The sequence below is a fragment of the Lactuca saligna genome, chromosome 4 (genome assembly GCF_052625555.1).
Source record: "Lactuca saligna cultivar CGN05327 chromosome 4, ASM5262555v1, whole genome shotgun sequence".
NCBI lineage: Eukaryota > Viridiplantae > Streptophyta > Magnoliopsida > Asterales > Asteraceae > Lactuca > Lactuca saligna.
In genome coordinates, this window is record NC_136420.1 from 110,055,225 (window position 1) to 110,079,128 (window position 23,904).

A 23,904-nucleotide genomic window follows, 5' to 3' on the forward strand; every position below is an offset into this window, starting at 1 on the left:
TATTAATGTATTTCGGATTTAATTATGGTAAAATAATTAGCATTCAAATTTGCCTTTTCATACTGATTAGGGACAAAATATTAAATAATACAAATACAAACTCATAATAAAAAAAACTTATATCAAACATGCATACCATTCCAAACACATGGACCATTTATATAACTTAGGTTAAATTACACCAATTCTCCCTTGTGTAAATGTCAGAACACGTATTTGCTCTTTATTTTCAAAAATTAACTCGGACCGTCCCTCGTTTGTTTTATACTTGCATGCTTCATCCATGAAAGATAAATTTGTTGTGGTTTTAGTCCGTTCCAGATTTAAAATGACCATAATGCCCTTGTGTATTTATTTTTCAATTAATCTAATAATATTTATTATTATTTTTAATTTAAAAAGAAAATGGGACCCACTTCCACCACCCCTCATCCTCTACCTTCACCCCACCGACCCAAGTTTGTATCCCCCTCTTCTGTCTAAACTTGAGAACATCACACACCACTATCACCACCTAAACTCCGGAAACTGCTACCTCCCTTATGATGTTGGCCACTGGTGGTTATCTAAAGTCGGAAACAAGAAGTTTATTAGATCTTTCAACATCTTCCTCATCCATGAGGTTGAACCCTACTTTTTTTTACAACGAAAACCTAGCTCACACCTGTGTGCTCCTCACAATCAACGACGTTGTTGCAGTCATGGATCTAGTGAAGTTGCCACCACCGGAGGTACATCCAACCTCTAATCCACCATTGTATCCTAATTGAATCTCTACATTCAGATCTACACCTTCTCCATCTCAAATCTATGTTGTTCGACTAAAAACCTTCTTCACTTGTGCACCACCATCAATCTTCTTCGATCTGAATCTTGTTCTTCTCCGATATCATCTCTCTAGTAAGTAGTAAACCTTGCTCCAACGATCTATGGATTCGAGTTTTAGATCTAAAATGTAGATCTGAGATGTTGCTAGTGGTGTTGGATATCATGTGTAGTCCGTCTTTCTAGTGATTACACAAACAATGTGGTCAATTCTAAGGATTGAAATGTATTCATGCCACCAATTAGGAGCAACAACTATAACGAGTTTAACTCAAGATTAAATTTTTGATGGGTTTTCATGTTTAGTTCATCTTCAAATGATTTGCAACTTTTAGGGTTTGAAATTTGTTTGATAATCAGAGGTGTTCGACGTGGAGCTACAAGAGAGGGAGAGAGAGAGAGGGGGAGAGAGAGAGAGATAGATAGACAAACAGATAGAGAGAGAGAGAGAGAGAAAGATGCTAGCTTGTAGGCGGAAATGACTAGTAACCGGAGGTATAGTAGCTAGAAGTGACTATAGTTTGAGGTGGTTGATGACGGTTGAACCAATTTAAGAGTATGTTTTATTTTTTTTTAAATTATAATTGGTAAAAAAATAATAATAAGATAAGTTATAAAGAATTGAAAAACAAATGAAAATGAATGTCACATCCAAAATTTTACGTCAAATTTAAACTTTTTCAATTATAAATAAAACCAAATAGTATTTGTTTACAAAATGTTTTCAAATCAATATTCATCAGAGTATCCCGAAAACTAGATCAAAAGGATGAGGAGTGGTACGGTCACGCCTTCTCCTTGCCATGATCTCCTGAAGTACCTAAAACAATAAACTGAAAACTGTAAGCTCGAGGGCTTAGTGAGCTACCCCCAAAATACCAATACCACGTTGATAATATCATATCAGTAACAGACAATCAATAACATGCATACTGGGCCATCGGCCTGACTGGACCTCCCTGCAGGGCCTTCAGTCTATCTAATCCTATCTCGAGCCTTCGGCATTACTCGACCGTCACGTGGACCTACAGTCTCCCCGGACCGCTCATAGGGTATGTTGGCCTTCAGCATAAAGCAGGACCACCTCAACCCAACCAACAAGCAAATAACCATGTGCGCATAACTATCATATACTGGCATATACAAACATCAACCATATATATCTCACTGATCATTAATCATAGAAATCTCTCGTAACTAGAGTACCGACCTAGTTGGTCACTAACATACCAATCCCTACGGATCATAAGAGCATAATATATTGTTTATCTTGATTCCGATCTAAGACATCATAACCATATGTAGCACATCATAACAATAAAAAATTAAGGGCCGGCCTTGGTGCCATAGACCTTATTGATATAGTGAGGATAACTCACCTTGTAGATGTCGACTCGGTAGATGAACTCCAATTCTCGGATCACTGTCAATAACACCACCACCTATTACCATAAGTTAATTATACCCATAAGTTCCCAACCTTTCAAGGTTCCCCAAAAGCCAACTAATCAAACCCTGGACAAAATCAAAGTCATCAATCAAGGTCAACAGTCCATGTTGACCCTTACTCACCGAGTTACTTAAAGTACTTGCCCACTCGCCGACTCGTCGAGTTCCTTTGGTTTACGATTGAACTCTAAGGCCACTCGTCGACTTTCCTTCTTACAACTCGATGGTTACACACACATACATAAATTAGGGAAACCTCAACTGACTCGTCGAGTGGTTCATACAACTCTTTGAGTTATATGGCAATCTTCATCGGACTCGCCGAGTTGTTCATCCAACTCGTCAGGTCTAGGCCTATCGTCATATGACTCGCTGAGTTCCTTCAGTCCTTAAGCCATACAGACTCTTTTAAGCCATGCAATGGCTCCAAGTTACAGATCCAAGCTTTTAAGGCATGCATTTCACATAAAGTTGCAAACTTTACGTGCATGGATGGCTAAAAAGGTTCTTAATGTCAAATCCAAGCTCACAATGGGGGTTTCATACTCAAGGAGGCTTCATACATGACCAAGCTCGAAGCTTTATGACTCTAGAACCTAAGAAGGATCCAGATCTGAAGTTACAACTTCAGATCTAGCTCATATCCCCCACTATTATCTCAATCAAACCATAAAAACCCTAAATCTCAACCAAATGAGGTCTAGAAGGAAAATGAAGTAAATGTGATGACTTGATACCTCCAAATGATGCTAACTGAGGTAGATTTCTGATTCCCACGCCTTCTTTGCTCCTAGTCTCTTGCCCTCCAAGTTCTTCCTTTCCAAAAACCTCATTTCTAAAGCTTAAGACACACAAGGATGAAGCACCACACGAATTAGGGTTTTTTGAGCTCTCAAGAGGCCAAAGGAGGCTTATGCTTCCTTAAATAGGGTGCAAAACCCAGGATCTATTGTTTCTTTTGCCAGCTCCTACTTGTCGAGTTCTTCATGGACTCGGCGAGTAGGCCACTAAACACACGATCTCACCCCACTGCTACTCGATGAGTTGGTCAACCAACTCGTTGAGTAGATCTTAAAACCAAATAAACTTTTATTTAAATCAATACCTGAGAATCGGGATGCTACAATGAAAATGAAATGGTAAGATAGTTATTTTATGTATGCAGATGACTTAACGTATATCCACTACTAGAAAAACAGCCTTTTACGACGCTCATTTACGACGCGCAATTACGACGCGTGTTTACGACACGCAATGTGTATCAAGAAAGGCCATGTCAAGAAAGGCCATGTCATAAATGAAGACGACACACATTTTTGCGTATCGTAAATTTAAATGTTTAAAAAAAATAAATTTATATATTTATTAATTTTTAAATTAAATTTGCATTTAATTTCTCATAATAGAAATAAAATACCATATACAAAAAATACAATCCATTGCATAATATAAAATAAAATTTCATACTCAAAAAATAAAATAAATTGCACAAATTATAATGTCATACAAAGAATCATTCAAATGTTAAACAAAAATAATACATTGCTAACATGGGTTATACATTCCTATAAAACTAACAAATAATCATACAACTCTGTTTGTTACTGGAAAGGAATGTCAAACATGATTACAAGTCTCCCTTAATCTTGATTACTCACCTGCTTAAGTAGAATGTTGTTGTTGAGAAGGTTACCTAGCAACAGAGAAAAACACAACACCTCTCCCACAATCACAACATCATTTACAAAGAAAGGGTTGTCAATTACTTTCATTAAGACTTTCATTCAATCACAAAAATATTAAATAAAAGGGTGAAAAAGTAACTTACTTTTGATAAGTTGATCTCCCTTAGAGCAAACACAGCTAAAGCATTGAACAAGACCCTATTTCAAAATTTTATAAATACACAAATCATGATACCTGATATTGGAATACACACTTTGAGACATGAATTAATACGATTAGATTAACCTGGATACATAGGAAGTAAAGATGGAAGGTGCCAGAACTCCGGGGGCATTGGGTTGGTTCCTTCCCACTCGCACACACCAAGCCAGAACTCCACTTAATCCAGCACCAAAATAAGCCTGCATTCAGAAAGCTGCAGGGGTGAGTCACAATTCAAGAATCTGTTAAAATTTGAGGAATAACATGTTCAACCAAAACAATATTAGAAAACAGGGTTAAATGTGAAACATAGCAATGTAATAATTATCAAGGTGCTGGAATACTTGAAATCTAGATTAATTGCTTGTTTGTACATCCAGACGATTTTATCACGAACATAAGTCATGTTATCAACTTTCTGAAGAAGTATACCAAGACATTTGTAGGAGAAGAATACTCTCAATAAGATAATTTAATTAAAAAAATGTAATGATAATGATAATGATAATGAGTTCATACCTGTGAAGTAGTGCAAAATGCTCATCATCATATGTATAAAGCTTGTCCGTTTGGGGATCAAATGTTGCAGTTGTTTCAAGACTAGGAGCTTTTTGGTCAAATAAGCTTTAGACTAAATCAAATCTCCTATTAGAAAGCTATTTTAAACCCACATCTTGTTCACACAGGTTTCTGCAGTTACAAGATCAAACATAGGAGGTTTTTCATTGTTTTTTCTTTATCTTTTATTCTTTTTATTTTATTAATTACATGTAAAAATTCCTTTTTTGTTTAATTTAATGTAAACTAGTATATATTATACTTAAACTGACAAAAAGCTTTTTTTTTATATTTTAAGTGTTAGAAATTTAGTAACATTTGGAGATACATAAATATTAGAAAACTAACTTTAATCTAATTTAAAACATAAGTATTTTATTTTTAAAAAGTGGAAAATTAGAATTTAATTTAGAAAATATATAAAACTTGTATTTTAATTCTATACTATTAATTTATTTTGGTTGAATTTCGAATATATCTATTTATATAAAAGAGAATAAGATAGATATATATATAATAAAAATTAATGGGAATCATAAAAAGGTTTTTGTTATTGTAGATATGTTCAGTGTTTTAGTTGTTGGGTTGACAATGACGTGGCACAAACAAGTTGTACTAAAAAAAGCCTCTTATGTGGACCAACTAAAGTATTTTAAGCGAAAACCTGTTGCTCCTTTCTGCACAGAGTGTGTCTTAATTCTTCCAGAGTTCGAATTAGCATAGATTCTCGTTCCCTGGCCTCCTTTAGGCCAATCTCTAGTTCAGTTCTAGCTTCATCATTTTACTCGTGCCTCTGCTACTGCTTTTGCTTCCTTGGCTACACTTAATGCATTCAGATAGTATTCCTTTTGTATTGCAACTTCAGACTGGTTTTTCTCTATTGTTTCTTGCAGCAGTTTCTCTGTGGCTGCTTTCTTACTCTTCAAATTTTCCACTTTGTTCTCTTCAGCCTGAAAGTTATTGAAAAAGTTAAATAAATTTAATGATGAGAGAAGAAATGATAAAAATATGACAGGACATTGAAACAAGAAAGAAGAAGAAAATTCGGGTATGATGAACTATCTGTTATTCATCTTATACTCTACTTGTGATCCTTGTCAATGGTAAAAGTAACCTAACACTGTTCTGAAATGCTAGCTATTATCATTTAAAGAGCTTCATAATGTATATAATTTTCAAATCATGATATGTCAAAAATTCAAGACAAGAAACTTTGCTATGTCATCACTTTATTGTCATATTTTCATGTACAATCCAAAAAAAATCGGAATTTTTTGTTCTAGTTATAGTTTATTTTCATATATGAAAAAAATAGTTAAATTTTTTTTTGCAGTTAATAAATAGTTTTTTGTTTTTGTTATCTTTAATAGAACAAAATCTAATAATAGATAATAATTTTTTTAATAGAATAATATTGGGTTGCTGATGAAGCATAAAGAATTTAAAAAGATAAGTTGGTATTTGAATGAGGGGGAAAGTAGATTTTTGATGTTAAATGGGATGAAAAGAAAGGTGGTGGCCCAAAATAATAGAACCAAAACCACAAACATTTGTTAGATGTAATTCATCCACACTCATGGCCTGTATGTAAAATATTTTGTGGAACAAAAATATAGTCGCAGGGTAGAAGTAATTACCTGTAGCTTGCTTATAAATCCTTTCTTTTCTTCTTCAAACTCTCTAATCTAGGGATCTCGCAAAACAATGTTCAAATAATAAGAGAATGTACAGCTAAATATTTATAGGGTCCAAAGGAAAGATAGTATATGACATAACATACCTGTGCCCATAGTTTTCTTATTGTAGACTCTTGAACAACTTGTTTCTTTGAAAGGTTTTCACCTATATGAATGAAAAAGGAACAACATCATCATCTGTAGTATAGAAAATGTGGTCTTTGAAAGCTTCATCTAGAACTTGGGAAACCTCTTTTCTAGCAGTTAGCTATTTCATTACCCTCTTCCATAACTTGAGTGATTATGTCATCCTTTTCCTTTAAAAGCGCAGTGGCATCACTTCTTTTATTTTGCTCTCTACGTAGTGTATCCCTTTCTCTTGTAAGAGCATAAACCTGAGTCATTGAAGCTGAGTTAATATATAGCAACTAAACATCAGAAATATTAGTTATATGGACGGTTGAACATTGGATCAATGACCAAGTTATGTTTGTCCAAACAAACATCCATAAGCATGTTCATAACTAAGACTTGGGAGTTGGGAAGGACAAGAAATTACCCAGTGGAGATTCAAGTTCAGCCATGTCTTGTGGTGTTAGTTTCACAGATAAAGCTCCAATGTTTTGCTGAAGGTTTTCAATTTTAGTGGTTCCTGGTATGGGCACAACATCTTTCCCCTGGTGGTGAACCCACGCCAATGCTAGTTGTGATGGAGTGCACCCTTTCTTTACTGCAATCGCACTAACTCGTTCGTACAACATTTTATTATTCTCAAGATTCTCAGGTAGGAACCTTGGTAGATTCTACAAAAAGAGCAAGTATATATATATATATAAACACAAGCTCAAACTCAGTTTAATGATTTTATATTATAATTGATAAAGAATCTGATTCAATTTGTTTTATGCAGACCTGACGAAAATCGCCCTCTACCAAATTCTCAGCCATCTTTGAATCCTTTTATTAGTTTATCAATTCATGATCAAAACGATTATATATAGTGTTTGAAATATTATATTATTTAGCCTTTAAACTAAAAAAAATTCGAATAATGATAACCTGCAAGTAGGAACAATTTCATCTTCCACATCCCTGGACCATAAAGACCACTCTAGTTGAACAGCAGTTATCGGGTGCACAGCATGGGCTCTTCTAATGGTTGAAGCCGAAGCTTCTGATAATCCTACGTATTTTATCTTCCCTTCTTCCACCAGTTAATTTCTTCATTTCTCCCATCTTTCAAGTAAAGAAATTAACCAATCTCAGATGCTAAGTAGGAAATAGAAACATGAAATGAATAATCTGAAATCAAACATACCGTGATTTCAATGGGCACACGAGTGTCAATTCGGTGCTGATAATATAGATCAATCGATCTCATCCGTTTACCTTCAATCACCAAAAAAGATTCATGGAAAGCATTAAATCTAAGAAAGAATACGACCTGTGAGGTTCAAGAAAACCCCATCCGTTTACCTTCAATCACCAAAGACCACCACTTCTTCATTCTTCTTCCTTCGATCTATCCAAACCCCAAAGGTCCTCCGATTTCTACCGATGACGGAGTCTAAGAAGCCAAGGAAGGCTCACCGGGAACCAATAATTTCCTCCTCCTCCTCATGAATAGATCGATCATCCTGATCTACCAGTCGTTACTTGCCCTACTCCATCGGACTAGTTGAGTCCCCTCCCTACATGTAATCTGCTGGTGACAAGGAAGAACAGCCAAGGAGACCGCCGGAGCACCTCCCCCCCCCCCCCCCCCCCCCCAAGCTGTGGCAGACAAGAGAAGCGTCGCTGTTTCTCCCTTCTCCTTTTGTCAAATCGATCCCGCACCATAGGTGCTTCCCCTTTCTCGATTGATTTCCATCATCGAGCCACCATGGCTGCTTGCGTTCTCATCTTCCTTTCTCGATAGATGAACCACGACCACCGGACCAAAACTCCCGCTACCTTCGTCATTCTAATTCCCCTTTTTCGATTTATCTGTGGGGAATAAGAAACAAACGAGAATCAATATTTGGATTCTAATATTGAGACTTGAGAGTATAATACTTAATTAGGGCTTTTTCTGAAAATTTCAACATCGAGTGGGGAATAAGAAAACTATTGGCGAGTATTCTCAATAACAGTAGAGAGATGAAGAAGGTGAAATTACAGCAACGATGAAGTAGATGAATGGAAATCAGAAGCCCTTTTTCTTGATTCAGATGATTAAGTCGAGAGATGGAGATGAAATCGTAACCTTCGATCTTTGATTGAGAAGTTGCACAATAGTGTGAGGAGAATGAAAGATGCGTGAAAATGCTTAGGGCAGGGAGGGTAGCGGGCTTTTCTAATTTTTTGGCTTTTCTTTTCCCGCTTGTAACTAAGGAACGCGCATTCATTAAAATTATAAAGCGACACATATAGAGGGCGCGCATTTAAGGTACAGCGCCCTCCGTGTTTTTATTTTTTTTTTTCTTTTGACACTAATTTAAAGGCACGAAATAATGCGTGACCTAAATCCTTAAATTTTCTGAAGAGATGACACTTTTTTAATGTCACTCTCGTTTGCGTAACATATATTAATGAGTGTCGTAATTTGCGCGTCGTAAAAGGCTATTTTTCTAGTAGTGATCTTTTAATGACATTAGGAATGATCCGAATTAACTTTTAAAACCACGTACTAAATTTACGTTTTAGCACATTCACGAGCAACAAATAATGTAATTTACCTTATAGTTTACTTTGCTTCTATCATTTTCTCGTCTATAATTATACAACGATACTACAAAATTACATATTTTAGGGCTTTTATTTTTTTTCTTCTTACGTCCGTACAGCATATTAGATTTTACCAATTATCCTTTCTTTATCTCCGGCGATCTGACAGAATCCGGCTGCGCCAGATGCCTCAGTCCCGGCACATCCAACAGCTTCTTGCTAGGTGCATCCAACGGCGACGCCCCTACCTTCACCCATAAAAACCATCGATTCACCCACTCCACCATCTCCGGGAAAAACACCACCCAATACGCCGTCGTCTGGATCCACTTCGGCTCCGACAAGTACACATCTCCCCGGCAACCACCATCAACAACAGCCATGGCAGACGCCGTCGCCAACTCAATCGGCACAATACTCATCTCCGCCTATCAAAAACAGAAATTAATTCATCTCTAAATAAACATTACATATATACATCGATCACTTACATCTCTCATGTCCTGATCAACTACCATCTCCCCATCTTTATTCATGATTTTGCCTTGACTCATTTCCGATTCCGTCAACCCCGGAGTCACGATTGTGATTCCGACGTCCGAACCGAGTTCAAGCCTTAATGACTCGTAAAAGCTTACTACTGCCGCTTTGCTTGCCTGAAAGTGACGATGGAAATCTGAGATCTCAGCGATGAAAGATTAAGAAAATAAAAAATAATAAATTGGTTCTTATTTTTACATTGTAGAAGCTCATTCGAGGTGCAGGCATCCATGAAGCAGATGAAGCGATTACTATAATTTTCCCTTTCGTCTTTCTCAGGTATGGAATTGAAAGATATGTCATATACACGTAACCCCAGAAGTTTGTATCCTGTAAATTACAATTTTTTCAATGATTTGGATTTGTGGAGAATGTGAAGAACAAAATACTTAGACGATTACCATGACTGATGTGAAACTTGTGATATCTGTTATCTCTTCTACCATGCACATTGGTGTCACCCCAGCACAATTCACCAGATGATTTACTGCATCAATTCAACAAGAACATGACCAATATTTCGTTCGTATCATCTTTGCTAATTAAAGCCCCTGAAAATGAATAAGTTCTAACAATTCCGATTAAATAAGTGTCAACTGGAAGTCTGGAACGAAGCCCTATGTTACTCAGATCTCGATTATGGAGGAAATGAAAACGATTTAATTAAAACTGGTGAAGAAATGACACTTACGTCGTCCAAAACGCTTGATAGTTTCGTCGATTAGTCGCTTGCAATCATCAATATCGGAAACATCAGTCGGAATCGCGATGGCTTCCGGTGCACCGAGTAACTTAGCGGTTTCCGCAACATCACGGAGACTCTTCTCTCTTCTAGCAGCCAGGACCAGATATGATCCTCTTCTGGCGTACTCATACGCGATATGCTTCATTTTGATGAACATGGAAGAACTTATTTAACAATTTATAAACCCTAATTATCGCTGAAAGAGGAACTCAGAAATTTGAATAACTTAATGTTAAATTCGAAGTAAAATGGATTATTTACGATTTACGAACCTCACCGATTCCTGAAGATGCTCCGACGATCAATACAACTTTTCCGGTGACGTCTTCCTTAGAAATGGAACGATTGATATAGCATAAAACTTTGAAAACGCAATAAAGCGGAGTGAGGAAGAAGAGTGCATTGAGGGTTACTATAGGAGCAATCAAATTGAGGAGTCTGTGAAGAAAATCCATGACTATTGGTATCAAAAATAGCAGGGAATGGTCATGTAGAACAGTAGAAGCCAGGAAGAAAAGAGGAGGTGGCGAAAATGCACAGGTGGTCGTTCTTCACACTGTACACGTGGCGTCTGAAAGTCAACAATTACACATCAGATGCACAACAGTCCAAAAACAAAATAAAGCGGACCAAACTCGAAAGTATCCATTAATTAACGTATTTGTATTTAGAGAAAATGAATTATAAAGGTAACTATCGTTCGAAAAAACAAAATTAAAAAATCATAATTTAAGTAAAGTTTTTGTTAAAAAAAACAATAAACTATATATTTTTTTTCAAATTTCATAAGCGTAACGTCAGTTACCAGTAAACAATAATTAAAGGGAAAAAAAAAGAGAAAATAACTTAGGATGGTAATTATGTTTTAAAATCGTTTGAAAAATATCATGGGTATTATGTTCAAAAAACAATTCAAATAAAGTTATTGTACAAAAAAACACTTTTATATATATATATATATATATATATATATATATATATATATATATATATATATATATATATATATATATATATATATATATATATATATATATATATATATATATATATATATATATGAAGATTAGTCATTGGTAACTAGGTCTTATAGGTTAAATGATGACTTGAACTAATTATTGATGACATGACATAATAAGTAGTGACATGTCATTAGTTAGCTGATATTTTCCTTTTTTAAAAATCAGTAGGCTTCTTCATGAAAGATCGATTGGAATTTGTGAAAACAATGAGATAAATATCTATAAGTCACTCAAGTAATCAAATTTATGAAAATTGAAAGGTGTATAATAGTTTGCAATCTATTCGAGTTTAGTCATGATTTGTAACTAGGCGAGATGCAAACAAGAAGTAGATTTCACCACACTACAAATTGTCATAAATATTAATCAAGACACTATTGTAGTCACACTACAAATTGGCATACTCAAATGAAACTCAAACACATCAACACACAATATTACACAACCTCCACAACTCTTATTTATTAAGAACCAATTGGTTTTCAAGCAATACTTACAAATCAAACCTCACTACACAAAACTCTCTTCTCTATACAAAGATCCTAACTACAAATCTCTCACCTATTCTACTCTCAAACAGATTAAGAACAGAAAAAAATAGACAAGATAAAAGAACAGAAAACACTAATGACAAAAAAGAGAAGAATATCAGTATGAAGATGAATGTATGTGTTTATGTCTACAGTTCTTAAACAGATCACCAATTTATACATCCGGATCACCAAAACTTGAATAGGGTCGGGTAAAACCTACGTATTCCATATCTTCTTATTTAATTATTCTAGTTCAATACTTTAATAATGTATTCACAACAAACCTCCCTGCATCAAACTGTAACACACACACACACACACACACACACACACACACATATATATATATATATATATATATATATATATATATATATATATATAAACAAAATATAAAAATGATACAATCTGAATTATAAGCTTGGAACAATGAATCCTTATAATTCAACACCCCTCCGCAAACTTAAAATTCAAAATAGTTTTAGCACTTATCTTGAAAAGGATCAACAAGCCCTAAACTTTTACAAACCCAATCATGCTTAACAACTCCTAAAGGTTTAGTAAAAATATCTGCCAAATTAAAATCTGAACTTACTTTATGAACTTCAACAACACCTTTTGAAACCTTATCTCTTATAAAATGAATGTCCATATCAAAATGTTTTGTGTTTTTACCATGAAATACAAGATTATGGACAAGTTTTATTGCTGACTCATTGTCACAAAAAATAGGAACATGTGTTAGACCTTTCAATCCAACATCAAATAATACTTTTAAAATCCACATAATTTCATAGGAAATTACACCAAGTACTTTATACTCGGATTTAGTAGAAGACCGTGAAACAGTATCTTGTTTCCTGCATTTCCATGAGACAATAGTATTGCCAAGAAACACAATATAACCTATAATAGACCTTCTAGATACTAAGCACTTGGCCAAATTTGCATTAACAAAAAATTTTAAATTTAGATTACTCTTTGTAACAGAACAACCCCTTCCAAGATTTGATTTCAAATATCTAACTAACCTTATAGCAATATTAAAATGAGATTTCCTTGGTGAGTGCATAAACTGACTCAACACTTGTACAACATATGAAATATCTGGACGAGTAATAGTCAAATAAATGAATTTTCCAGTCAATTTTTTCTATAAAGAACAACATTTTGAACAAGCACATCATTAGCATCAATCCCTTCTCTTCTAACTTTAACATTACAGTCTAAAGGAATCTTAATTGGTTTACAGCTTAACATCCAAACTCATGTAACAATACCATACAATATTTCATTTGACACAAACAAACACCTTTGTTTATGTCTACAACTTCAATCCCTAAGAAAATCTTTAATTTTCCCAAATCTTTGATCAAAAATTTTGATTTCAAAAAACTTTTAACTTTATCAATTTCTTCATCACAATTACCACACAAAATGATGTCATCAACATACATAAGTAATATAATAATTTTACCATTAGAAGATTTAACAAACATGGAAAAATCATTCACACTTTGAATAAAACCAAACTCATGCAAAAAACCACATAACTTTTCATTGCATTTTCTAGGAGCCTGTTTCGGCCCATATAATGAATTCAGTAGCTTACAAACATTGTTATTATCTTTATCATTATAACCAGGAGGTAAAGACATATAAACTTCTTCATCTAACTCCCCATAAATAAGAGCATTGATTATATCTAATTGAAATAAATTCCAATTAAAATTAACTGCAAGAGAAATAACAATTCTAAAAGTAACCATTTTAGCAACAAGCAAAAAAGTTTCATCAAAATCTTTCCCTTACCTCTGGTTATACCCCTTATCTACAAGCCTTGCCTTAAATGTTTCTACTTCACCATTTGATTTATACTTTATTTTATATGCCCATTTACAACCAATGGGTTTCTATCAGTAGGTAAATCAAAAATATCCCACGTATTATTTCTATACAAAGATTCAATTTCTTCATTCATAGCATTTACCCAGTTGGAATCCAATGGTGCTTGATAATAAGATTGTGGTTTAATAGTTTTATTCAAATTTGTTGCAAAACACTTGTTATCAATACTAAGGAAAGAATAATTAACAGATCTTTCAATTCCATATTTATACTTTCTTTCTATAACAAAATCATTAGATTTTTTAGGAAATCTAGACTCACGATTAGATTTTCTAACTTCTAACAACTGAGAATCTAAAGAAGAAATACTATTATTAAAATATTCCTCAGTACTACTAGTGGGATCAGATGTAATAGTCTCAGGTTGCAAACCAGAAGTTTCACAACCAAGAGCATTGAACTACCATCAATACCAAAACTAGTTGCACTTGATGGTTGATTAACAACTATATAACCATCCTGACTATTACAACCTAAAACCCTACTATTTTGATTATCATAAAAAAAATTAGAAAATAAAAGTTCATAAGTGGAAAATGGGTCCTAAGGGTTATTGTTATTCAAAAAAGTTGTCTCAAGAAATTAAGACTTTTCATTTGATTTAGATGCCAACTTGAAAGGAAAAACTGATTCATAAAATTTCACATCCCTGGAAAAGAAACAAGAACCATTATCAAGACTAAATAACTTGTATCCTTTTTAACATTAGAATATCTAATGAGAACACATTTTCCAGAACGTTCAGAAAATTTATCATTATTGTTCAATTTTGTGGCAAAGGCTAAAAATCCAAACACATGAATTTTATCATACACATGAACATGTTTATAGATTAATTCAAAAGGATTTTTACCGTTTAGAATAGAAGATGGAGTTCTATTTATTAAAAATACATTAATTAAGATAGAATCTGTGACATCCCCAAATTCACTGCCAGAAAAGATCGATTTGTTTATGTTTTATTTTCAAAATCAAAGTAATCCTTTTAACAAAACGTGTTGCGAATTTTTTTCCCATAAAATATAGATAAAAACATTTGCAAAGAAATGTATTTTCATTGCATTAAAATCCCAGGATGTCATCATCATTACAGATCAAAAGCATAAACAGAACACCATAGGCAACATAGGCCTTAAAATAACATAGACCTTATAAATATTCTATTTATTTCTACTGGTCTATAATCCATAATCTCTCGTCAGATCGTCCAATTATGCTCTTGTGCCACTACCTGTAATATAAAGAAAACTGAGTGGGCCAAGCTTGGGAAACCTGGTGAGTACATAGAGTTTTCAACCCACAATAATATAATTATTATGTTTAAACATTAAGCATTCAACCCAATTACCCATCCCCATTATCTTCTTTACTCTTAAGGTTCTACCCTAAGAATAAACTGCCATTCACTTTTTCATTCCTAAGGATTCTCCCATGGAATAAGCACGAAGTCCATCTTTGCCTATGGCGCAACTGCCAATGTTATCTATTAGGCGCACCTGTCAGTATTATCATTCAGGCGCAGCTGCCAGGATTATGACGTTCTCTATTAGGCGCAGCTGCTGATGTTATCCTTTTGCGCAACTGCTAGGATGTTTAGAGTGCATCGTAGTTCGAAAACATCTACAGGTTGTGGTGCATCTACCAATATTCATCTATATCATCTTTCATAACTCATCATTTATCTACCCATGTTATAACTAACATATTTGTAGATATAAAATACATCTATAGTTTTAGATTTGAAGAAAAGGTTCAGATCTGAAAATATAATACATCTATAGCCTAGATCGGAAGAAAAAGGTTTAGATCTGAGATCAAAATACATATACGGTTTAGATCTGAAAAACAAAGAAGCTTAAATCTTTCTTCTAGCACAGATCTCAAGTAAATATGCACACATAACATGTAATTTATATAAAATACTGCATATATATATATATGTGTGTGTGTGTGTGTGTAAGATGAAAGTAACTATGCACTTACTTGTAACGTACTTTAATAGAATCTATCTAGAAATGGTCAGCGGTTCGTGATCGTCGGGCTCGGGATGCAGTAACGGCCTCAACAAACGAGAGAGAGAGAGAGGGAGAGAGAGAAAAAGAATTAATGCTCACATCGTGAGTCATGGTTGTATCTATTGTATTAGTGTCTAAGCCCGTAACTATATTTGGTATGTACTTGACCCGGTTGTGCATGGTCCTTTTGGGCTGCCTTCACCAAAGCAACTGGACAGAATGATTTATGGAGAAAGAGGATTAATTATGATTTATCCAAAGACAAGGAAATTCAAGCCATTGAAGAAGAGGTAATCACCTAGATATGTATTCTTATGTCTATTTCGAAATACATATCTAGATCTAGGGTTTATAAGTCTTGGATGAATTGCATGTACAATAGAGAAATCTATATCCAAGTATTAGGGTTTGTATGAGCACATAGGATGTTCTATTAGCTATAACCCATCAGTATCACCTCGTAGCTTCTTCATTTGTGTTTGTAGCTCCGAAACATGTCTGGACGACTTCTCACGTCATGGGGATGGGGATGGGAATCCCCTAATAAAAAAAATGGGGATGGGGATGGGGGTGTGGATATTCTTAATCCCCGACCCTGAACCCGCCCCCGATATATATTAATATATAAAAATAATACAAAACATATATTTATAGTAGAGTTTATAATACATAAAATTTGATCTAAATAACCTAACTCATTAGTAATTACTTGGTTGAAATTATACTTTTGCTTTTTCTTTTATCTAATTTAAACTCTTGTATATTTTTTTCTCTTTGGTTGATTTATTTTACCTAAAATATCAATCTAATATTTTTTCTACTTGATTTTTCATGTATGTATTTAAAATTGGCAGAAAATTTATTTATATTTTTTATGCAATTTATGGGTACTTATATATTTTATAAAATTTTTAAACTTACGCTGGTAAAATTGAAATTTAGGGTTTTTTCTTATGTAAAAGTTTGCATATTAAAATAGAAAAAGAAATCTCCGTTTCCCTGTTGGGGATCCCCAGTTCCCGTTGGGGGTGAGGACGGGGGTTTAATGGATTGGGGTCCCCTGTGTTCCCCGCCCCCATTGCCATCTCTACTCACGTTGTGAGAAATAATGCTCACGTCATGAGTTTGTTGGAACCTAAAAGTGAACCTCTAGCAATCCTAAGATCTAATTCTGAAGTGAAGATGTTCCAAAACAAAGAATGGTCCGAAGTCAAAATGTGAAGAGTGGTCCGGAATCTGTCCGGACCAGAAGAGTATGTCACACCCCCAAACCGGAACGGCGGAAACGTTCGGGGGGCGGATGACTTCATGTGGTAACGTAACAAATGAATGCATAGTAAAGAAAGCAATACAACCATCATATATATAATTGAAAGTTTACATTGTTTAAAAGAGTACATGTTCAAAACCAATTACAATATGATGCCAAAATATGAATTTAAACTAGTGCCGCAGCATTGCTTCTTTAAAAGTCGTTTAGTACCTGTAATTACTGAGTCCCTAGGACATACAAGTAGTTTTGAAAGAGTAGATCAGCATTTAAGCTGGTGAGTTTCATAAGCATTTAATGATAGTATTTGTATGAAAATGAAATGGTTCGTTTTTGTTTGTTAGTCTCTAGAAAATCCCATGTTTCCTACTGGTATAAACGTAGCTTTAAATCAAGAACAATATATGTTAAAAAATTGATGTTTTCCCATTTATGAGTAGTGGTTAGAAGTTCCAAACTTATATCACAATTTCGTTTTTCATGCATAAAGTAAATGAACTTATGTACGTATAAAACCTCCATTACATCTGAAAAACCCCGTAAATCAATGTGTTTTTAATACTCTATGTGAGTTTTATAACCATGCTATTGACAACGAATGCCTATACACAACGTTCTTCAGGCGTTGGAATGTTCTGACGTTTGTCACCCCAAATGGTGTACTGTAGCTAACAGTCAGGGTGCGGGGTTGTCAATCCCGTATAGATCTATACACAAACACCATGCTCCCCCTCCAAGGGATTCTGGTATATAATACAGGACTTGAAATGTGTACTCGAGTGTACGTGAAGTTTAATGTCTCACAAAACTTAGTATAAAACAGATTTACGTGTGAAAATGTTCGTTTATTCTTGTATATGAAAGTAGCTTCTTGAAATAGTATTTCCATGTATGTAAAAGTTCGCAGTATTCTCGTAAAACTATACCTATTATAGTTTTCTAAAAGTGCGTTTTGTTAGTATAGTAATTCCTAGTGAAAATGTTCACTTGTTATGAAAAGTATATTTTTTTGTAGTGCCAAAACCGACACACATAAATATAGTATAAGCAGAGTGTCTGATTTACATAAATACATAAATCATTTCTTATTTCAAAAGATAATATGTTATCGTGGTGTAATTTGCATATGAAAGTTTCACTATAATAGTTATAAATCACATATGATTCCGTTGATAAAAAGCGAATAATGAAACTTTATATAACACACAATAATAATCGAGTGTTTTAGTTGTATTCCTCCCCTTAAAAGCGTATAAAAGTACTTATAAAAGGTTTAAAAGTGTGAATTATAGGGGTATGAACTCACTTGAAAGATCGGAGAAGGCGGGATGAAAACTGGACAAAATTTCGACTCGAGAAAGCGGATTTTCTTGGGAATCTCGGGAGCACAAACGACCCTCGGGACTTGAGCAATGTGACCGGGGCTTCGGGATAGCACAGGAATGAAAAACGAGGCAAAAACGTAAGAGAGATGAGAGAGAATGGCCCTTTTCTTCGGAACCCTCGCATCCCTTTTATAGGGGGTGTGAACTGCCTCCGTACGCGGGGCGTACCTGTGCTTCACACATGCGCACATCCTCGACTAGCTCGGACCCCCGGATGGGATTGGACGTAGCTTCGCATAGGGTACGACATGGACGATCCGAGGCCAAGGCCTTGAGTACGCTGGGCGTACTCGGGCGTACTCGGGCGTGACTCAGCTTTTGGATAATACCGAAGTTTTCATTAAAAATTATAGATTTAATATTTAATAAACTTCAAAAATTCATATCTTCTTCATACGAACTCCGTTTTCGACGTTCTTTATATCCACGCATATGTGAGACTATACTCTACAACTTTCGTTTAGATTCCGTCGGCAAATTTTGAAATTATTTTTATTATTTATTTTTAAAAGGTCACGGTAAGAAAATTTCTTTAAAAATTCATAACTTCATTATCTGACGTCTGTTTTTGCCAGACTTTTTACCGTTCAAAAACCATTGTCAAGACCTTCGATTCTCATTTAGGTCATTCTGGTCAAAAGTTTCTCGATCTTTGTTTCGAGTTTTTAGCTGTCCGTTGCTAAGTGGAACTTGGAAAATTCATAACATTCTTATACGAAGTCAGATTTGGGCGTTCTTTTTACGTAGGATCACGGTTTATTGACATCTAACATAATAGGTAATTTAGTTAGTGATTTTTGGATATTTTATTTTCGAAGTTAATTTCATTATAACAAACGTAGTTACAATACTTGACTTTTTAAGTCGTTTACATAGAGTTGAAATATCGGGTTGTCACAGAGTAGAAGATAAGAAGCTGTAGTGAAGGCATTCCGAAATGATCCTCATGTCCAGAATGGGTGCTAATCCGGAGTCAATATATTTTGTCTTTATGCATTTATTAAAGTTTGTCTTTGTATTGATATGACATTTCATAGGAGTTAGTCTTTTGTAATATTAGATAATCAGAATATCAGAAACATTTCTATTGTCCAGTCCTATGTAAGTATCCTAGTTCTTTAGATGTAACTTTGACTCCTATTTATAGGAACTTTCAATGCAAAGTCAATGTCGGATCTTTCATTTAATTCTAGTGATTTTACTAACTTTCTCTCAGAAACATTCTTACTGTTCTTCATTTTATATCTTTACATTGATCATTATCTTCTCTCTTCATTTATACCGTGAATACTTTGTTTGAAGTACTTACTTGACTGGTCTTGCCAGACTTGACTGGAACACTTATTAGTAAGTAGACATTGATCTTAAGTATTCATTCAAGGTTTGAGTTTTCAAACCTTATCTCTGCGCATCAGATCATCCTTGTTCTCACAATTGGTATCAGAGCTTGAGTGGTTATCCTTTGAATCCACAATATCAGATTATCATTGATTTGAAATTACCTTGGTATTTCAATCATTTATGTGTTCAGGATAAAAGTTCTACTATATACTACTTTTGCTCAAGATATCTTAACTTCAATAGCTGCTTCCAATCCTCAACAAATGTATTCAATACAAATAGCAAATAGTGTGGGTTGCCCTACTCGTGCCCCATTGTTAGTTATTGAAGAATATGATCACTGGAAAGTAATAATGGAGAGATTTTTACTTGGAAAAGAAAAATGTAAATCTATCTAGAGATCCGTCAAAGAAGGTCCTCATGTTCCAGTTCGAACAACTGTAAGAGATGTTGCTGCTCAGCTTATAGGTCAATATGAAACGTGTCCAGCTCCTCTAACAGTTGATGATCTTAAGAAGTTGTATGCTGATCAAGTTGTATTCTCTGAAATGGTGTTTGGTGTTCCTCCTTTTCTTTTCGAGCACATCAAACTATGCAAGTCTGCTAAAGAGATCTGGGACACACTCCAAGATCCATTTGAAGGGTAAGAAAATATGAAGGACAAACGGTTGATTTTGGTTGTTAATGAGTTCGACATATTCACTACCAAGATCTAAAAGGCTAAATAAAAACTCATGGCATTACTTATCATGCTAACACATATACCATGACTAGTTTTCCACTTTTCCTATAACTACTAACTTTTTACATAAACTAGAAAACGGTCGAGCTTAATACTACATAAATTAAAACAAACAGCGTATTTTTAATATGTGAGACATTAATTAATCTTTTATATATTATTATGCGTATATACCTATACATAGAGAATGCCGGCTAAAATATTAATTATAAACTAGTGCCGTGTATGATAACATTCTGTATGTATGCCCTTAACTACGTCTTCCTCCCTACAGCATAAACTCAAATACATACTCTCATGGATCTCATTCACAAGCTCTTAAACCTTATTCTTCCTATTTTAACCATTATCCTGTTACTATTGCTTTATCCCCTGGTCTTAGTATTCAGGTTCTTCAACTACTTCATTAAATTCGCTTTCCCTGAAGACCTCGCCGGAAAAGTAACGCTGATCACCGGAGCTTCTTCTGGTATTGGCGAGGTAAAGTACAAGCAGTTTTACTGTTGAATCATCGATATTTGCATTGAATTTTCATTAGTAATCAGCATTATAAACTGAGATTAACTAACAAAAGATGGGTTCGGTGTTTGTGAACTGATTGAATTGAAGTATTTGGCGTATGAATATGCGAAAAGAGGAGCGCGTTTAGCATTGGTTGCAAGAAGAAAGGAACAGCTGGAGGTGGTTGCGGAGAGGGCGAGGGAGTTGGGGTCGCCGGAAGTGATCGTGATTTTCGCCGACGTTTCGAAGCTCGATGACTGTAAGCGGTTTGTCGACGAAACCATCCACCATTTTGGTACCTGTGAGTGTTTAATTACTGTTACCTTTGCTCCTTGTTCGTTGACCAACCTCTCACTTCTAAATTATTTATTATTTTTTTCTCAAAATATCTTTTCCTTTAATTTGTTTATAAAATTCTATTATGCGTAATCAATTTTTTATTTTATTCTAAATTGTAAGGAATCTACAAAATGATGTCATAGTTTAAAAAAGAATACTAATATCAATATTTCTTTAAATAGAAATAAAGGAAGACTTATTTATAATTGGATTAGTTTTATATTTAATAAAAATATAAACCAACCACAACCAATAAATAAATGAGAAAGTAAAACAACAAAATAAAATGCCCATTTTCTTGATATGTTTTTTTTTCTTAAATTAATTAATTTATTTTATGTGAAAAAGTGGATCATTTAGTGAACAATGCGGGAGTGTGCTACGTTCAGGATCAAAGATGTTCTTCGGACTATATTTCACTCATGGTACTATATACTAATCTAATTCATATAATCAAATTTAAATAAAATCACAACTTACTAACCACCTTGGATTTACCAACTGTTTGATTTGAACAGGACATAAACTTTTGGGGTTCGGTGTATACAACCCAATTTGCACTTCCACATTTACGTAACAACAAAGGCAAAATAGTCGTCATTTCTTCTTGTGCCGGATGGTTTGCCACACCAAAATTAGGGATTTGTTGTGTAAGAACAAGAAGTATTAGATATCAATATCATCACTTGTTTTGATTTGATTTGAGCTATATCAAAAATTTTGTAATCATTGTGTTTAATTTGGTCCTTGTTAGGCAAACAAAGCGGCACTTATAAGATATTTCGAAACATTACGTGTCGAAGTTGGTTCAGATATTAGGGTGTGACATCCCCAAAATCTCGGTCAGAAAAGACCGATTTTTATTTATGCTTTTAAAATAAATTCAGAGTAAATCCTTTTGATTTGAAAGAGTTGCGAAATTTGTTCCCAAAAACAAAACATGATAAAACAATGTTTACCGAAGCATTTCATAAAAGAAATGTATTTTCATTATAATCAAAACTCGGGGTGTCATGTTCCGATACAGACCAATAAGCATAAACGAATACATTACAAGTCATATAACAAATATAAACATATGTAGACTTGTAAACAAAACAACTTGATGGTTCATCCATCTTACGCCCTTGTGCCACTTCCTGTAATACAAATAAAACTGAGTGGGTCAGGCTTGGGAGCCTGGTGAGCATATAGGGTTTTCAACCCACAATAAATAATTAAATTAATTATTATCAACCAACAATAACCCAGTTACCCATTCCTGTTATTCTCACTTTACGTCCCTAAAATAACTAACACAAGGGACCTAATCTAAGAATATTTTCATCGGGGTGACAACACATGCTGCGGGGTTTCCTCAGCAATATAAGTCAAATAAGGCAACCATGAGCGGGATGGAATACAGCGAATGAACACCCAAGTTCATTAACACCTACAGGTTATGAGCCTGCTAGCGTTCCACTGGACTATCTAGAAAAGTCCGTGGTCGTCATCTAAATTCCGCTAGATGACTGGATCAAAACAACAACGAGGCCTCTCATCTGTTTATTACACACCAACTATCTACCCATGTTCTACCCAACATATTAGTAGATAAAAACATACATTTTTATACATATTTTCAAAACCTGTATAGCATGCTTGATCAATACATTTTCCATATAACAAATGAGGCACACACACATAACACGTATTTCATATAGAAATAATCATATCTGTAAGATAGAAGAAAGTGAATATACATTCACACACATAACAACAAAATATACACATAACACATATCTCGTATAAAATACTTTATAGTTATACGTTAGGAGAAAGTAACAATGCCTTCGCACGTATAAACGACGATAAACTTAATACACTCAAACCATAGTTGTATTATTATTGCGTTTATGAAAGGTAGTATACACTCACTTGATCAGAAGATGATCGGACAACACTACGACTTGCAGAAGTAGTAATCCTCAGCATCTCTGGAAGATCTCTACGAAAATCGAACTTCTCGCGGGCAGAGCTTCGGCTCGGAAACCGCACTTCTCGGGATCTTCGGGATCTCGGGACTCGCTTCGGGACTCGGGAATATTACCGGGGCTTCGGGATGGCTTCAGGGGTAAAAACGCAGAGCTTCGGCACAAAAACGAGAGGAAATTAGCAATTTGGCCGGCTGCCCTCGCATCCTATTTATAGGAGGCTGGGAGCCTCATTTACGCGGGGCGTACAGCAGTACGCAGCCCGTACTGCTTCCGAAATGCGTCACTGCATGCGTCATCCGAAGTGTCGACACTTTGGCTGTACGCGGGGCGTACTCGAGTACGCGGCGCGTACCTCGGATCAGATCTGTGACTCCCCCTTTGGATAATGCCGGATTTTTGATTTAAAAATAAATACAAATTATTTATCAAACTTCGGAAATTCATATCTTCTTCATACGAACTCCGTTTTCGACGTTCTTTATATCC

The 23,904-nt window shown here is 34.7% G+C and overlaps 2 protein-coding genes and 1 pseudogene across 2 annotated transcripts; 1 reads left to right on the top strand and 2 right to left on the bottom strand.

Annotated features, from left to right (window-relative positions):
• Positions 1 to 6,919: 6,919 nt before the first annotated feature.
• On the bottom strand, positions 6,920 to 7,902 carry LOC145040025 (putative aldo-keto reductase 4; annotated as a pseudogene).
• A 1,300-nt stretch (positions 7,903 to 9,202) lies between these two features.
• On the bottom strand, positions 9,203 to 10,841 carry LOC145038749 (11-beta-hydroxysteroid dehydrogenase A-like). Its single transcript, XM_078987007.1, has 6 exons — positions 10,659 to 10,841; positions 10,333 to 10,525; positions 10,043 to 10,128; positions 9,840 to 9,971; positions 9,593 to 9,757; positions 9,203 to 9,529 (listed from the first exon to the last, which is right to left on the bottom strand). The coding sequence occupies exons 1-6, from the start codon at positions 10,839 to 10,841 to the stop codon at positions 9,239 to 9,241; spliced, it is 1,050 nt and encodes a 349-aa protein (XP_078843133.1). The 3' UTR covers positions 9,203 to 9,238.
• Positions 10,842 to 20,829: 9,988 nt separating this feature from the next.
• LOC145038750 (11-beta-hydroxysteroid dehydrogenase-like 2) lies at positions 20,830 to 22,205 on the top strand. Its single transcript, XM_078987008.1, has 4 exons — positions 20,830 to 21,082; positions 21,212 to 21,404; positions 21,791 to 21,867; positions 21,961 to 22,205. Exons 1-4 carry the CDS (start codon positions 20,900 to 20,902, stop codon positions 22,135 to 22,137), a joined length of 630 nt encoding a protein of 209 aa, XP_078843134.1. The 5' UTR covers positions 20,830 to 20,899; the 3' UTR covers positions 22,138 to 22,205.
• Positions 22,206 to 23,904: the final 1,699 nt, after the last annotated feature.

Bases quoted from the DNA above. Each gene is read 5' to 3' on its own strand.
- LOC145038749 (XM_078987007.1), bottom strand. From the start codon at position 10,841: ATGGATTTTCTTCACAGACTCCTCAATTTGATTGCTCCTATAGTAACC. The intron at 9,972-10,042 runs GTAATCGTCTAA...TGTAATTTACAG, and splicing joins CAAGTTTCACATCAGTCATG to GATACAAACTTCTGGGGTTA. The intron at 9,758-9,839 runs GTAAAAATAAGA...CGTCACTTTCAG, and splicing joins CTCGAATGAGCTTCTACAAT to GCAAGCAAAGCGGCAGTAGT.
- LOC145038750 (XM_078987008.1), top strand. From the start codon at position 20,900: ATGGATCTCATTCACAAGCTCTTAAACCTTATTCTTCCTATTTTAACC. The intron at 21,083-21,211 runs GTAAAGTACAAG...ATTGAATTGAAG, and splicing joins CTTCTTCTGGTATTGGCGAG to TATTTGGCGTATGAATATGC. The intron at 21,405-21,790 runs GTGAGTGTTTAA...TATGTGAAAAAG, and splicing joins CATCCACCATTTTGGTACCT to TGGATCATTTAGTGAACAAT.